General features: G+C 34.7%; 1 protein-coding gene across 1 annotated transcript; it reads right to left on the bottom strand.

Moving 5' to 3' along the window:
- Positions 1-1,466: 1,466 nt before the first annotated feature.
- Positions 1,467-16,883, bottom strand: LOC147064725 (uncharacterized). Its single transcript, XM_085958012.1, has 6 exons — positions 16,654-16,883; positions 16,177-16,496; positions 13,721-13,926; positions 12,834-12,917; positions 6,303-6,489; positions 1,467-4,093 (listed from the first exon to the last, which is right to left on the bottom strand). Exons 1-6 carry the CDS (start codon positions 16,770-16,772, stop codon positions 3,855-3,857), a joined length of 1,155 nt encoding a protein of 384 aa, XP_085814138.1. The 5' UTR covers positions 16,773-16,883; the 3' UTR covers positions 1,467-3,854.
- Positions 16,884-18,852: the final 1,969 nt, after the last annotated feature.

The following is an 18,852-nucleotide window of genomic DNA, read 5'->3' as shown; positions in this document are numbered from 1 at the left end:
GGCTGTTAAGATTCGACATAAATAATGCACACTAAACTTTGTCAGTCTTAGTTTTCATTGAAGTTGAATTGAATTTCAAAAACTAACAAACACTATCTACAGACACAATGTAGTCTTAGTCCAATGAAAACAAATACATTTGACTGACAAAGTTTAGTGTGCACTATTTAAGTCGGATCTTAAAAGCCTACCTCCACCCTTCGCCACTGGGTGACACTACAATCAGTAATGACACAACTTGGTGGAATTTGACTCTCTTTCATCCGTCACAACGTGGCTAGAATTGGATCCAGATTGTATGGTTGAGGAGCAGGATGTGACACTAAGGGCCAAATGCATATTCATACTTAAGTGCTCAAGTCACTTAGTGGAAGCAAGTGACATGTTATTATTATGTATTAGAATGTCTTGGTTAAGGCTAACTTAACATTTACATAAAATTATTTGTTAAAAATAAAACATAAATAGTTGTGAGTCAAAGCCATATCAATTAAAGTAAATTTATTATTACAAATGTACCTACCTAGCTGAAATGATTTGTTTTTAATTCGCATAAACAATAAATTTTATCAAATATAACAGTCTAATAGAAGTAATATCTTTTATCAAATATAAGCTAGTTGATATGGTATAAAAATAAAAAAAACTATTGACTTAACTTTAAACCAATAATTATTTAGTAAAATTATAATTAAGGGTAGTTGATTATATAACATTTGTTGTAATAGTCATTCGGTGGGTCAATGGTTTTAGAAGTATATACATAATTAAAAAATAGGTTGTGAACTTGTCTTACACGGTCACTACCATACTACATGATTTTGTCACAGCGCCATCACAGTTACCATGACAAATAATCAGTAACCTGAACACAATACATAATATATTACCGAGATTCTTAGCCCTTATACATAATATTCAGTTACGTATTTTATGTACCTATCTGAGATAATATTAAAATATCTATTTATAGAAAAAACATTTTACTCATTGTTTCATTTTATATTTTCTTATCAATATTAAAATATATTTAATAGATGGAATTTAAAAACAAATATTGCGGATATGTTCTACCAGAAAATAGTTGGATCTGTGCAAACATTTATAACAGTGAGTATCATATGGAAAAAAAAACATAAAACTACATATTTAAGATATTAGTATTTAACAACACAATAAAACAGTTGAAAACTCAAATATAGGCACTTACTTTTAAGGCTACCACCAGCCAACCATAAACAATGTATTTTTACAACAAAATGTTTCAGATCTCATAATAAAACTTAAAATGCAATATTAATAAGTAATATGAGATATGGATAAAAACTCTGGTAAAGTGAATACTAATATATTTAAAACAATGTTCATAGCAGTTAATGTCACTGTAACATCTCTATATATATAAAAATCTCGTGTCACGATGTTTGTGGTCGAACTCCTTCTTTTTGTTTTTTTTTTATTATTTTGCATCAAAAAATACCTATAACCACAAATTTTCACCCTCCTACCCCCACCCTACCATTTTTTAATCGCGATTTTATTATTTTTGTATGAACAAATTTAACCGTCGTTCGTATTTCAAACAGAACGAAATTATTTATGTTGTTGAATGACAGAAGGCGCTACGTCCGAGAAGAATTCTAGAGAAGCGTCGCGTCATTTTGACATTTCATTCGGCATATCACAACGCAGTGCGTGCAAAATTTTGTACGATTTATTTTAATTTATCTATTTTTATGTGCGTGTATTAGAGTGCACAATGCCATCAAGACGCAAGGGGGTCAATTTGGGCCGTCGAACGAATAAATCAACAGACATGCAAAATAGTAGAGCAGAAAGAACAGACGAACAAATCCAACAAGATAACAAAAACGTGCGTGTAAGCATGTCGCAATTGCGTGCATCCCAATCACAAGAGGCACGAGCTGAACGAAATCAACAACGACAATTGGAACGGAGCCAAGCGCGCCGGTTCGTAGTTAACACACGCAGAGCAAATGACCGACAACGCCAACAAGTACATTGAACATTTACATCCGCTTCGTTCCTTCGTCTCGCATTCGAGTACGAGCCAGATATTAAATATTCCATTAGAAAAATAATGTCCCCATTGTCATGCGCTCAAATTCAAACATGAGTCAGCCGGGATGTGTTGCGCATCAGGAAAAGTGCAACTACCAGAAATTGAGATACCACCAGAACCATTGAACGGCTTGCTCATTGGCACGGTTCCAGATTCAAACCTGTTCCTGAAGTCCATTCGCACATTCAATTCATGCTTCCAAAAGACTTCGTTCGGAGCAACAGAAATAGTTCACAATACTGCGGCAAATGGTCAACAATTCCATTCTACGTTCAAAATCAAAGGCCAAGTATACCACAAAGTAGGCTCATTGCTGCCAATGCCAAAGGAACCACATAAATTTTTACAAATCTACTTCATGGGCGGGAGGACATCAATCATGTGGATGCACGTTGCGGCTACAATAGCCTCAATTCGCCTAATGCCAGGCGCATCGTCGGCGAACTGGACGCCCTGTTGAATGAGCACAATGAATTATTGAAATTCTTCAAAGCACACATGCACGAATTGCAAAGTGACAATCACGCTATTGTCATCAATCCTGATAAAACACCAGCTGGAGAGCACGTGCTTAGATTCAATGCGCCTGTTGTTGACGACATTGCTGGAATCATGGTTGGCGACCGCACATCGACGCGAGAAATCGTGATTCGAAGAAGAAATAATAATCTGGAGTTCATCGCTGACACACCATTCATACGACGCTCTCCAATATCCGCTAATTTTCTGGAAGGGACAAGACGGATATTGCATAAACATTAAACAACGAGATTCTGTCACAGGTAATTCATTTATTATGAACATCATTACTCATTTTGAATTGAGAAAATGAATGGTTGATGTTTTTTCGTTTTTATCGGCGGTCATCGTCTACAGCGCTCTATTCCTCTTTCTGTCATATATCCCATCCCCACACACTTATGATACATTCGTTATTTTTTATTTAACAACCAAAATATTCACTAGAAATAATTTATATGGCAGAACAACGTTTGCCGGGTCAGCTTGTTATATAATATTATTCTTAATTTATTGTGACTGTTTGTAATCTGAAAAGTCCTCACATTGTATGAAATTATTAAAAAAATTTGATTACATTTCTTTACAATTGCTTTTTTACCATATTTCATTCATATTGGAGTATAATATGTCCCGAGTATAATATGTCCCTCCACAGAGTGCAGATTGTATTAACAGACTTTTTTTTGCAGAGAATAGTAAGCAGATTCGCCAAACTCGTTGGATCGATGCGCTGAATCAAATACATTTTGAAAAATCAACAAACAGATTTTGACCACAGTATTCCAATGTAGAAGAATATTAATTATCTGAATTAATTAGGTAAAAATATGGGGTCTCTTATACGTGCCAGTCTGGCAAAAAGAATACATAAGGGGAAGATGCGGTAAAGCGGACCACAAGTCGAGGGAAACATGGTGCGCCACACTACACATTCGCCATATACATCCCTCTCACCCACAGAGAGAATATCGCATTGATTCTTATATCAGAGTGTATCTGTAATGAATAACCGTCACGCAACCTGTAGTTGTCGCATGCGCAAAGCAGTGGTAGGAAAAAGAATGTCTGGATAAGTGATAAAACAGGATAACCAAAAATAATATAAAACATAATTTACTTGATGTAAGTCCAGAGAATTGAGGTGCAAAGTTGATGCAATGACATTAGCTAAAAAAAAGAATTTTTTGACTTTGAGCATTCTAGTTGGATAATTTATCAACCTAGCATAAGGTGATAGAAATACAGCTTGTCAAATCGACGGTCTATTTGTAACTGAGAAACTGGATTTTCTAGGTTTCGAACTGCCCTTCGATCTGAAGACGTTGGAATCCTGCTCAGCAATGAGTCGGACAACAGACTGAAATATGTCTAAAGAGTCAGTCTGGCGTCTCCATGCAGCACAATTCAGGTAAGTCTGCATCTTATTCTTCGGCAGATCCTGCGCCGCTTCGCACAGTTTGATGGCAGGCATCCATATACCATTCGTCACTATAAAAATATAATTCACCGTTCTCAAAATGAAATATATATACAAGATAGTTAGTTCACCATTGAAAACAAATTGATATATAAACCTTAGGCTCCGTCCAGGGTAGACGCGTTCAGTGGAGCGTTGAGTGGCGCGCGCAACTCGTATAACAGTATAAACGTATAACCAAAAAAGACTTTGTCTACGAACATTTTCACACAGTTATACATTTGAGTTGCACGCACCGATGAACGTTCTGCCGAACACGTCCACCCTGTACAGGGCCTTGCAGCTAGGGTCGTCATATCATACCTGGGGATCTATTCTGTACACAAGGCGGCTATCAACAGTAGTTTATCATTTTTATTAATTTAGACAGTTAATTGTTAAAATAAGTTAACCGACTAAACCGTCAAAAAGTGCTGTTTTAACAGCCCCTCTTAGTTGTATTGACTTTTAAAGCGAGATAGACAGTTTTGATGGCTAACTTATTGTAACAATTATAATACCTCAATACATAGATATGATAAACTACCATCGATGGCCATTAGATTAATTAAATTATTTTTATTCAATACTACACACAAGACTATGAGCGGAATGCAGAAACATTTGTCATAACTAAAATTTCCTTAGCAGAAAACACTATGCAGAAACACTGTCCTTAGTTAAGATCATTTTTATTGAAAATAATACCATATTTAAAAATTCTCGTTAGGTAAATTAGGTAAATTATTTTATAATTGTTAAACGATGACAAAAATATGACAACTGCATTTTATAAATGCAATAACTATAAATACATATTAATATTTAATTATAATACTCTTATGTTTCCGTTATGTCATTATACGTGATTCCACAGGCACCACAAGATTTTTTTTTTAACATGGTAACACTAGCATCAAGTGTCATTCTTCATCTGGTATTTTGTATTTCTGCGGGCTGGCGTATAAAAATAAAATAATATTCTGCAAGTACATGCCAAACGAATTAACACTATCAATATCCATATTGAATACATTGTTAAATGAATTTGACTGTATGGACTGTGTTATAGACATGCAAATTTATTTTGACAGCAGCTGTCAGTGGTAAATGGTAATACAGAAGGGGGTGTGTTCATAACAAAAGTAGTCTATGGTTAAGGATTCCTTAACTCTATACTCAGGATTGTCTATAGTTAAGTCATGCTTTTCGGCGACTTATCCTTAGGAACGAAATCTTAGATTGTGCATTCCGCTCTATGGTTATAATACAAAGCCATGTTAACAATATCATTTGATTTAAATAACAATGATGGTAGCCTTTTCCTGAGAGAATTTAAAACCGCCTAGATAGCATAGTTTTAGCAATTAGTTAAATGAATCAGATAGACCACCAGCATAATGGATCACTTATCTGGACAGTGAAAGATGGAAGTTTGAATCCTACTCAGCTATGTGACTGAGGTTTTTCAAAATTCTGTATTTTCAAAGGATATTGAAGAATTATTTTTTGAGAAAAAATTTCAATTATTCCATTTCATTCCTACAGAAAATTTTTATATCATATCACTTGACGAAACGAATGTTGTATTTCTCGTTCACAATGAGAGCATCTATAAATAATAGAACACTATAGGTGCTTTTAAATAATAATATACAGTATGAAATCTTTACGGTGATACGGCTTGGAAAACTACAACCCCTCCTCTCGTTTTTCAGTATTTACAATACTTGAAAATCGAAAACCATAGACGAGATATAAAACGAGCACCGCCGCCAGGTCTCACGTTAAAGATTTCGCAGTCTAGTATCATAATTTTGTACCGCGGAGGGAAGCGACAATGACATTTATTTTCGCCAGATGACAAGCTATGTTGCGGGTACTATAACATGACGATCGTTCATCGGACAGCCTTCTAATTGAAGTCAACAGCATTTTTTGAATTAACATAAATTAATTTTGGCTCCTGACTGTGGGGTGGGTATCTCAATAAAAATATTGAAATTGAATAGAGCCAATCTTAACGTGGGGTTTCTGACTCAGTAGTGCGGCATGCGTACTTCTCATACACATCGCCCTCCGTGGTATGCGGATGACACATAAGGCATGTCCAACTCATGGCGCTCGCTATCCGAGCATTTCGTAATGATATATATATATATATATGAGGTTAAGGATTGACACTTGGTTTATCACCATAATATGCATATTATTTGTATAGAAATTCTAGTTATTACTTACTGAAAGACTGCATGTCGTTATTAGAGTGGAGAGTAAGATTAGCAGCACTAGTGACACCCGTAAACAATTCACTTTCCCGACAATGCTCTAAGACCTTTTCAAGATGCGTGCCGCCGCCTATCGAGCAATATCCTCCGGGTAGGACCATTTTCTCCAACACGCTTAATGTTTCTTCGTATAGATTCGCCTGAGGAGAAAATAAGATTTTCATATGAATATAATGCACAGATTTGTGTGAAGTTCGTATGAAGATAATGCAAAGAGATTTTCTCTTAACCCATTGCAGACAGATTTAATTTTTCAGGTTCACTTAAAAAGACACACTGATTACTAAAATTGATATAAATTATGTATTATTCATTCAATTCAAATAAATCTTTTAAATATTTATAGGTATGGAATTTTTCTATTAAGTATTTACATTTTAACCGGATAAGTGCCGCCAGCGTGCTAGCACGCTTTTCTATTGTGAGAACAGAGGGCCAGCCATGCAAAATGCGCGTGCAAAAACGCTCCACTTGAAACGCAATATATCGGCCGAGGTCAATGTTTTGAATAATTCAATCGCATTGCCCACACAGCGACATCTCTTAGGATCATGGTGTAATACTTACATTTGTAGTTTTCTATATTATCATCAACGAAACGTCAATTTTAAACAAACCTTTCTTGGGTTACCGAAACGCGTCGCTAGTAGGGTTGTGCCACGGATCCGATATTTATCAAATCACACGCCGGGATTCCCGTTTACTTATAGTAGATGCAATCGAAATTATGGTTCGCTTCTGCATATGAGAAACGGGGAATACTGTGATTCCTGAATATACACAACTACACAATAGGAGTGACACATCTTGGAATATATGCCAGTTGAATATTCGAAGGTGTATTTGACGTAACTAATTCGGTTTCGCGGCTGAAATATTTTCACTTTATAATTGTAATTGTTTATTTTATAAGATACTAGCTGACCCGGCGAACTCGTACCGCCTCAGAATCAATAATCTTGTGTTAAGGGGGGACATGCTCAGCGTAGGTCATAATGCAGCTTTTATTGTATTTTCAAAGCATGATCCTGGACATTCCTTAAACATTGTAGATAATCTATTTATATAATTTTGACGCCTTATTATCCTTTATATTTATTTTCAGCATTTGATGACTGCGTAAAGTATTTTGATTACATAAAATAGTATTCTTTTGAACCTCTCGCTCTAATGTTTTAGAATATAGTCATATTTCAGTACATCCGTGTGCAGTGGTGTTAAGATTTTTTACATTCATTAATTTTTAAACGCGTTTATAAAATCATTAGTAAAATATATGTCGACATTATTATAATGAAATATATGATAAAAAATTATATTGATACATGCTACGTACAATTCACCGTGAGAGAAACATTTATTTTATAGATTCAGGCCACAAACACTCAAGGATTGGCCTTGTAATTTGTTGATCGTCATGCCGAATGCAAGACGAATTGGAAATTGAATTCGTTTAAACTCGAATGGCATATCGGTTGGGATCATCGAAATTCTCGGAATGAGAACTTCCTAACCTTTGAACATTCCTTTGATTATCGTCGCGTGAATCACATTGCTCTATGAGTTTTCTCACCACCAAACGCGTTCCGTTACATAGTTTTGGTTGGTTCAGATTTCAAAGCATGATGACTATCGAGCCAACCTTCAGTTGTAAATTGTGCGGTGGCAAGCCAGGCAGATCCAATGAGTTTAAAAATTCAGTTGGATAGTTGGTTGCTTCGTCTTCGTTTGTTACACAGTCGATAGATTTGAAAGAATGCAGTGGACCAACGATTTGATTTTGAATTGTGAAGTTTAAGTGATCCACATCTTTGTTCTTTGCCGCAAGAATTGCTCGTTCACTCAACCAATTGTGATTTTTGTGATTAGCTATGATGTTCGGTAACACTTTGTTGATGAGTTCATCCTTAGTTGAGACGAAATTGCAAAAATTCAGCGGAAACAAAATCAGAAACAGGAACACGGCCGTTACTGATAGTCAGCAATTGCTTGGAGAAATCTTCGGCAGATGGATCGTTTAGCAATGCAATTTGCATGTTTGTCGTCAGCTGAAGTTTCTTTACAAAGCGCCACAGAGTCGATGTTTTGAGGCAAGCATTTATTTCATCGTCAGCGGCCGATCTTGGAATGACTGGTAGTGTTTGGCTGAAATCGCCAGATAGTAGAATCATTGCGCCTCCAAAACTTCTTGAGTCATTACGCAGATCTTTCATAGTTCGATTGAGTGCTTTCAATGCGCGTTTGTGCGCCATTGTGCATTTATCCCAGGTGATGATTTTACTTGCTAACAAAACTTTGGCCATTACTGAGAAAATTGGTTTTTCAGTCGTTTGCAGGTATAAGGGCAATTTCAACTTTAAATGAGGCGTTCGGCATCCTTCTAGCAACATGGCCGCTATCCCAGAAGAAGCATTTGCTACAGCATTTTCAGAACTCGCACTAACAGTAGCCAAAATCAATGACATGAGGAATGTCTTCCCAATTCCACCGAGCGTATCGAGGAAAAATAAGCCTCCATTTCCATCATCAATTGCCTTCATTAATGTGTCGTACACTTTCTGTTGGGGGTTCAACAGTGGTACATTCCTTTGAACTGATTGGTTCAATGCATCTCAATCATAATATTCACATTCACGTTCCAATTCTCGATTGAAAGCGTCGTACATTCCACGATGTGGTGTTGGTATTCCTAACTAACAAATTGCTGCACGTGAGGTAACACATGTCTTCGATCAAAAGCAAAGCCTGCTTATGTATCTCCTCATTCACCTCGAGATCGGGATTCCCTGAACTGACACGAATTCGATGTAAAATGTCTTCTAACATGTCATCCTTGTACTTGTTCCACAGTTCAGGTGGATTCGATGGGAAGCATGTCGAAATAATGATAGCAAATAATGTGCGTATCTAATTTGGAGATGCAGAAACAATTGCTTCAGCGATCGTCATATCCCAATGAGTATCGTTTTCCAGCAAATTGAGCTGTTGACATGAAGCACGAAATGTTGGGCACACTACACCATTGACAGTTAGACATTTCGTGATTTCGACTATCATTCTTTCTTTTGTTTGTTTGTTTGTTTCTTGTTTATTGTTTCTGTCATGTATCAGAGAGTGCGTTGTATACGGATTAAAATTTTTTGTGATTTTCTTTTATTTTCGAATGCGCGAGGTTCATTGTTCAAAATGTCAAAATGTATGAGAAAATGATTTTTCTTCTGTTTTAAAAGCTATTCTGCTATTCGGGGAAGAGACAAATCCAACAAAGCAAAGATTATAAAAATCGGTCCAGCCGTTCTTGAGTTATAAATGGTGTAACTAACCCGACTTTGTTTTATATATCGTCACCGTTCAGGCAAAAGTCACCAACCCTGAAAATGGCAGTTTTGAGTTGAGTATGTCACCCGAAGCGTAAAATTATGTTCTTTAAGATGCAAAACTCACCTCGGTGCATTAGTTAGTAAAATTTTGCTTAAATCCGAATTATTTGTTTTTCACTAAATGACTTTCGATAAAATCTTAACAAGCAAAAGTCATTATAGGTGGATAGACATTATTGACTCTATAAAAAAAAAATCCTTCGTTATAAATATACAAGCAAAAGTCACTATACTATGGATGGTGAGTTTTACTGATGCTTCTTTTGGCTAACATTGTTCAGATTATTAACAAGCAAAAGTCACCAATCCATAATTTGAGCTACCTTGCCTCCTTTAAAACCTTCCAGATGTTTTAATTAGCATCAAAAAGTAAAAGTACCTTAAAGAAATTATTAAGAAGACATGGGAAAATAATTTAATGTAGATAAAACCTTAAAAACATTAAAATCTGATTTTTCCTGCATTTTCAAACTTTCAAATTGCGATATCTCAAAACTATGTTTTTAGGGTTGGTGACTTTTGCCTGAACGGTGACGATATATAGATTAGTGTCGGGACTTATTTTATTCGCATAGTGTTTAACTTATTTGACTTTTTGTATTATATCTTTTTATAATAAGTCAAGTTTCTGGGATACTTGAACTTTTTTACATATAAACCTTTTGATCTTCTTCCTAATCAAAATGGAAAGAACACAAAGTACATCAGAAAATGCCGAACAGGTCGAAGATTTGATGTACAGGGTTGGCCTAACTGCTGAATCGGATGATAGTGATTTTGATGAAGAGGAACAAGATGATTTGATTCCCAGTGCATATGAAGCTGCACAAATTGATGAATCTGTACCGGCTGATGAATCTGTTCCAGTTTTCGAATGGGAAACCGATGATTTTGTCCCCAAAATAAATTCATTTGATAGCTCGAGGTCAGGAGCGGACATAGAAAATGTTGATAACAGAGAATCGGAGTTTTTCAAGCTGTTTATAACCAGCACGCTCATGGATTTCGTTGCCATTGAAACCAATAAACAATACCAATACGTCAAAAATCACTTCAATGAGTTGAGTTGGAGATTGAAACAATGGGTAGACGTAACAGTAGGAGAATTGTACCTCTTTTTGGCAATGTCTTTTGATGGCCTGTAATTCGAGAAATAAAATACAAGATCACTGGTCTACAGATATTTTACTATTTTCTCCGATTTACTCAGATACGATGCCCCGCAATAGATTTCAAATCATTCTTCGCATGCTCCAGTTTTGTGACAACACGCAACAAATAAGTGGGGACAAGATTTTCAAAATTAGATTCCTAGTGGACTATTTCAAAAAAAAGTTTGCGGAGTGTACTGAATTGTATTGTGTACACTGGAAAAACCACCGAATATGTAACACACATGCACATGGGTATTTCAGGAAGTGTAGTCTTGACTCTCATGGAACCATATTTGGACAGGGGACATACCCTGTACGTAGACAATTGGTATACTAGCCCAATTTTGTTCCAAAAACTACATGACCGGAAAACGAATGCTTGCGGCACTGTAAGGAGAAACCGTAAGGGATTGCCAAAGCATACGGAGAAATTGAAAAAAGGAGAAATGAAAGCGTACCACACAGACACTATTTCGGCACAAATCTGGAAAGATAAAAGGGAAGTGTCCATGCTGATGACTCTTCATTCTGCCCAGCTCACCGACACAGGCAAACGAACGTATCGGAATGAACCGATAATAAAACCGGAATGTGTCCAAGATTACAATAAAAATATGGGTGCAGTTGACAAATCAGACATGGTTTTGTCAAGTGTACACTCGACACGCAAAACAATGAGGTGGTACAAAAAAATGTTCTTCCATCTAATCGACCTCTCACTGTTGAACAGCCACATACTGTTTTGCCAAAAAACTGAAAAACGTGTACCGTTGGCACAATTTCAATTAGAGGTCATTCGACAATTAATTAATGAATACAAACGTGTTGTGCCTTCCAAATCTTCAAGACATTCAGAATTGCCATCGCGTCTTACAGAGAGGCATTTTATGGCAAAATCACCTCCAAGTGCTAAAAAAGTCAAAACAATGGCAAGATGTGTGGTGTGTTTATCCAGGAAACTTCGAAGAGAATCAAGGTATGAGTGCAAACAGTGCAAAGTGGCTCTCTGCGTTGAACCTTGTTTTGAGACATACCACACGGTAGAAGACTATTAATTTTTTTTTGAATTCGTTATATTTTATATGGTTTTAAGATTAAAGTAGCACATTGTAGAATTACTTCTCATACATTATCACGTTCTCATATTTACTGTGTAAGTGTTGTGACAACCCTGACGTTTTGTGAAACATTAATTTTGATTTATTTGGATAAATGACAGCGTAAATGGACACATCCTGTATTAATTTGGTAAGTCTAATGATATAGTATTAATATAAAGCCAAAAAAAGTATGTTTACTAAGGTTTATTTTTTCAAAGAAAATCGCGGCCCTCCGTATATGGCCATACAAATACCTCTTGGCATAAAACAGGTTAAGTAAACTTTGTGAATAAGTGGAATGAAAAAAACATGTCAAATATAGTTTTTTGGGTTTTTTTAGCCTTTTTTTATACAAAATGTCATAGATATAAAGTCCATGATAGAAGTAAATAATAAAAGGAAGATATACTAAAACTGGAGCTAAATATAATACTCTTCAAGATATTTAGAAGATGGAGGGCCATTTCATGTTTATTACTATCTCAAACACCTCATACCTAGCGAACTGATCATTATTTTGACAAATTTAAATAAAAATAGATTTTATAAATGAAATATTTCTTAAAAAATATATGAGACTGTATATAACTAATATCATAAAATGATAGTTACATCTATTATTAAGTAATTTCAACTTTTAAAAAAATCAAAATATGATTAAAAAATTTTGATTTTCATCGTGTCCTCCATCCTGTAACCGCCGATAGGGTGGGATGGGTTAATTCTACTTCAATAATTATTTTTAGTATTTTTTTAAATTTATCGGTGACCTACCTATACATCTTTTAATATAACTGAATTGATATCAGAATAATTACATGCCGTAATACCACAATAAGGATAACCGTACCTTTTTTAGATTTGTATTGTTATTTTCAGTCTGTAAAACTATAAATCCCGTTATCACATGTAGCCAATACTGAGTAGGAATTTGCTGAAAATAAAATAAATTATTTATATTATTTTGAATAATAAACAACTATAATAAAAAGGTACTCTAAATAAGTAAGTCTTATTGAATGACTAAATAAATTAATAAAAGCCATCACACCGAAGATTTAAGAAAGATTTATAAATCGGGATACAACTTATCATCAGTATTCTGAAAGATGTAACTAACTGTAAATTAATATTTCCAGTTATTGACTTTTATTTTTAACATTCACAAATCATTACTATATTATGTATTTTTCATAACAGTTGAACAAATGATTTCCAATAAATATGTACAATTGAATTATAACTACCACGCTCTCGTGCTAAACTAAGGCAGGATTATTACATATTTATACAATAATCTTAGAGCTTGTGATTTCTCGACTTTTTGCATTTCTCGAATTCAAGAATATTTGACTTTGATATTGGTTTATTAATTTATCGAGAAAATAACAAGTTAATGAATAAGAGGTCTTGCTCTTGAAGAAATTTAAGCTCTTTCGGCCAAAAACAAATTTTACAGGGAAGTTTAAGAAATTTTATTCAAACTTAAAATCAAAGGCTATTTTCAGCTTTTATGCCTTAATTTTTTTATAACAGCTCAATCTTTGTCCTTCTTGCCTAGTAAGATTTCTAAAATCCTTGAAAATGTCATTAATGATTTCCTGGGAAATGAGAAAATTCATTTCTCGAGAATTCTCGATTACAACCTCTAAATACCCTACAAGTTGGTGTTATAGTAAATCACCAGCAATTTAGTGAAAAATTGACTATAGGAGAGTTAATTTACATAATATGTACCTTTGTATCGGCTAGACAGAGGATCTTATAGTGGGTCTTGGGGCTAGAATCATTCTTGGAGCTATCCGGATAAAACTCCCCGACCATTTCAGGATAGAGCTCCACCATTAAAACTCTACCGGGACCTCCCATCTGCGGAGGTACGTGGCCTCTTACGACATTTTCTACTTTGTCATAAATACTACTGACAATAGCGCTTTTGATTCCTGAAAACATATTAGACGAAGTAAGTATAATGTAGAGAATTATGATTTTCAATAAAGCATACTTTTTATTAATCTATCATACTTGAATAATGTCAAGAAATGCTTGTGGAACCGGGAACCTCGCGTAGTTATTCTGAAACTCATCTGGAACCATTGTTGCGGGTCTAGAAGCCCTCAAAATTAGCTGCATTTTGAAGGTGTCACATGATTCATGATAATCAATTAAAAATATTACTTTTATAGGCGGCTCTCGTGGTGCAGTTGGTAAGGCGCTCGCCTTCCACCCGAGAGTTCCTGGGTTCGATTCCCGGTCATGACAAAAACATTTATGTGTTTTTCTCAAAGCCTGGGTGTTTGTGATTGCTCAAAAATTACTAACAACCACCTTGTACGAAAAAGCAAGGACATGGTTATTAATAATTCAAAAAAAAAAAAAAAAATGGTTAATTATTATTTATATAAAATCATTGCGATTTTGCTGTATTGACTGTCAACCATTGAAGTCTTGAAAAATCTAATTCCTCTTGCCTTATATCGGCTCCAGGGGATATTTTTATGAATGTTTTGCATGTCAGTTATTTGCTCAAGCCTTTCGGGTATGGTAAGTTGTGGGCAGAAGTGAAAAAAAGTTACAAGTATTCTGAAAAATAAATTAGAAAAGAATCCGTGTTGAATTGCTTCAGATATAATAAATTTGATTAGATTTTTTTTTCCGGAGTTTTGTGGTTTAATTTGACAAAACTGATCACTTTTGACTTTTTGAACTGGGATTGAACATGGAGCCGAGCCATTCAAACATAGGGGGGTTCTGCTCGGGTTTGAACAAATTTATATTAATTAACAAAACAGTTACATATTGTAAGTCATCACAATATTCACTGAGCTCGAGTCGGCTTCATAAAACTTCACAAAATTGAATAAAATCAATCTGTGAACCAGTTGTTTACCCGTCTGGTCTCTAGGTGGTACAATTTGTGAATTACAAGATATAAGGACCTGGCCTGACAATAAATATAGTTTGCAGTTGTTACAATTGACTTTACAGGTTTGTGATCCATGTATATTGGAAACTTTCAGTGATGGTGACTGAAATGAAACTACAGGAAAAAAGAGATCACCATTGTATTCCCCTAAAAGCTGGCCGAGATCTTCGAACTCAGTGATAATAGCACTTTTATTCATTACAACAATTATTTAAATACCTTATGAAATTGCCAAGTCCAAATGAAAGCCTGTTAGTAATAATAATAATAAATAAGTATTAGTAAAGTATTGTTCCGGTTCCAAGCGGTGTATTAATTTGTATGAATACTTATTAGCCTGCTGTGTTATAATATGCAGAAAATACCCACAATATATTTATCAAGATTCCTCTTTTCAGATGGATATTCATGAATCTTTGCATCTCTTGGAACCGGCATAGAAGTATGTAACATACTTTGAAAAAAAAAACATTTGCTAAAAGTTAAATCACAGTATTAACAGCTTCACAGAGTATATGGATATTTACAATGTGAAGTATGTTAACATACTTTTAAGGATTGGTTATTATCCAAACACACACATATTGTATAGGCACGAGATTTGATCCCATGACCCACAGAGTTGAAACTGAAATTGATGGGAAATACTCCAGAGTAGCCGGATAACATTACGAATGTCGGAGAATATAAATTAATATTAAACTGGGTGATTGTATATATTGATCATCAATAAGCTTTACAAAATACGATAATAATATGTAAATAATGGAAAAAGATGACGTCATATTCGTTAAGAAAGTAGATACCGAAGCAGGATATTTTACTCAAAAAAGGGGGACATGTCTAGTGGAGGACATTTGGGATCCCGACTTGAATTTATCGGTTGAAACATTATTTTCTTTTTCAACATTCAAAACTAATGGTTTTGAACAAACATATTGAATTTATTTCCAGATGGAGCCTTCAATTTCTCTTAAAAAATTGATAAAGCAAGTTTCAGTTTAAAGTGCCATTCATTGTATGTAAAAAAAAATATAAACCCTTTTTAGTTTATCATACTCACATGTTTTGGCTCCATCTCCAGTAGGTTTTCTATAACATCTTTGATTTTGGACTATGTATTAATTTTCTTAATAAACGGTACAGTACACAGTAAGATTATCAAAAATTAAATATTTTAATATCCCTCGTTTTTTTCGATTGGCTGCATAGACGGCCGTAAATAATTTAAACTAAAAAGGTATCAAATTAGCTTAAACATACAAACCTAGGGCAGTAGCTGCATTGTTGAAATCCATGTCCTGACACCAAGCAAGAATAATTTTGAATGACATAGAAAGAGAACAGTAAACATTTTTGAAGAAGGAATTCTCGCGAATGTGCGTTTTTTGTTTACATTTGTTGCAGTTCCATTGGAATTTGTCAACAACTCTTGTTGGAGTCCAAATCATTCCACACCCTGGCAGCTCTTTGGAGCATTTAGCAGTCGGCGGAATAAGATTGAACTCCTTCATCCAATCAAGCAGCTCGCTCTCATGACCAGGCAATAACATGGGTCTGATGACATTGTGAAAGAATCCATGGTTCCTGCAATAAAATAAATGCAAGATTCATTACATACTCTGAATCATAACTATATCAACCAAATTTAAATATGTTGTATGTATGCTTTGTTTCATTGGATTCACAGATTATGTGATGACAGATTTCAACAGGTAGGAACAGTAATTATACGAGAACATACTTTGACAGTTCATCTATCAACGATGATTCCCTGTCAATATCGCACGGCTCGTAAACGTCAAACGAATCATTTTCAATTGTTGTAGAGTCAGCTTCCATAATCGTAGGATCTGTTCTCATTTTTTACAACATAGTTATCAAACAAACATTTTCCGAAAATAACTTAGATAAAAATATTATTATCGCAAAATGTATACAAAATTGCCACCATAGACTAATGTAATATGCCATAATATGCCATAGACCATAAACAAACTATTCAATCTTTAATCTATTATCATAGACAAATTATCTTATGCTGCCACCTTTTAGAAGTGAGTATCAAAAACAATCATAATATGATTTATTATAGGGTGTGAATGCACACCAAAAGACTTTGGAGAATTGCCAGCGCTCCATTAGCACGCAAGTCAGACGATTTACAGTCTTCGGACTTTTTTTTCGCGTGGAGCACCCCAGATCTGTGGACTTTTTAATCCGCAGACAGGCTCGTTGGATTTCAAACATGTTTGATATTTTACTCTCCGAGTTGACAGACTTCGTCCGTTGATCACTATGCAAATTCGATTTGACATTATTACGCAATCATTCGGACCGAAAAAAATCTGTAAGTAATTGTTTTAAATATTTTCATTGATTAATTTGTTAATTTACACTTTAGAAAATGAGAGATTTATTAATTATTTTTTTATTTGTATTTATGAAATTCATAAAAGAAAACGTAAAACTTGTATTGTATTCACTGCTATATTATTTTATGCAAGTTTACATACAAATATCATAAAATATAGGATTATTGGAAGACATTACGATAATCGCAACTTTTGACTTTTGACAGCTCGACTTTTTTATTCGTTCGTTGATCAGTAGCAGAGCAAAGACAAATTGGACGATTTATTGTCCTCGGACTTTTGGCTCGCCAATGGAGCGCTGGCATTAAATTTCTAAAAAAGTATAGGTACCTAGGTATGAATAGGTATGAGAACATGCCATCATTTACATAAGAATAAATACGACACCCTTTTTTTTAGTACTCATTCCACTTTTAATAAATAAGTCTTGACCGGTTTCGGCCGCCTCAGACGGACATTTTCACCTGAATAATCTTTACAAAACAGGTACCTATTAATCAAAACCAATTCAAAATGCGACAGAAATAATCTACCAATGCATTGAATTATCCGTCCAATATTGGTGGACGAAATCGGTTCAGATTTATTTATTAATAGTGGAATAAGTACAAAAAAATTGTGTTTTATTAAATTGTAAATCAATAAATTTACTGAGAATTTCCACGAAACCTACTCTCAAACAGTGGTGGTTTTGTGTACGTAGATGTCTGTGGCACTGGCAAGTTTGGAAGCACTCTAGTAAAAAATTCTTTGTGATAAACCGTCATAAAAATATGTATTACAATAAGACAATACCTACTTATGTTGTCAGGATTTTTAATGCTTTGAGTATTTAAACCAATAATATGTCGATACTTTCTAATGAAGCGATCGCATCGTCTGCTTTATGGAAAAGCGCCACTATTCTCAAAAGTTGTATTCGTGCCCCCATTCGCCCCACCCCTATGAAACGCATGACCTGTATACCCCTACGGGACGACACTGCAAGTCAATGTATCTATCTAGTTTTATCTGTCTCTGATTTCGAAACATTATGGTCAGCGTTTTGTCTATTCACATGATAAGTACCTAGCATAACATAATATCTGTACTTATTATTATGATGACGTAATCAATGCTTTCATTAAATTTAATAGCCCATTAATTTATGTGATATTAAAACAAAAAGTATTTCCACTATACTAATTTTATTTTTCAGTACTAAATTAAATAGTAAGTAGTTACCACTCACATTTGATTCGATAGCGGATAGAGCAACGCTCCGCAACCGGTGTGCCGCGAGACGATGCTAGGTGTGCCGCGGTGCATTGCTAAAAAACACACACAAATAATTTTGTATATTATACAATATTTACGTAATAGCCAGATTTGCGTACATGGCTGATAATATATTTGAGCACCTGCATAAATTTAATAAAACAATTCAAGGTCAAAATGAAAAAATATTAACGTGCTCTGATAAATTAGAAGGACTCAAAAATAAACTCGAACTTTGGCAGAAGGCGTTAAGACAAGGATCTCTACAAATGTACCAAAGGACCTACCAGACCACCATTGAAAACAAGCAA

The sequence above is a fragment of the Rhyacophila brunnea genome, unplaced genomic scaffold, assembly GCF_057557595.1.
Source record: "Rhyacophila brunnea isolate RB1 unplaced genomic scaffold, BYU_Rbru_1.0 scaffold_7, whole genome shotgun sequence".
NCBI classification, from domain to species: Eukaryota; Metazoa; Arthropoda; class Insecta; order Trichoptera; family Rhyacophilidae; genus Rhyacophila; species Rhyacophila brunnea.
Note: the sequence above shows the minus strand (reverse complement) of the source record. Positions and strands in the feature narration are given on the sequence as shown.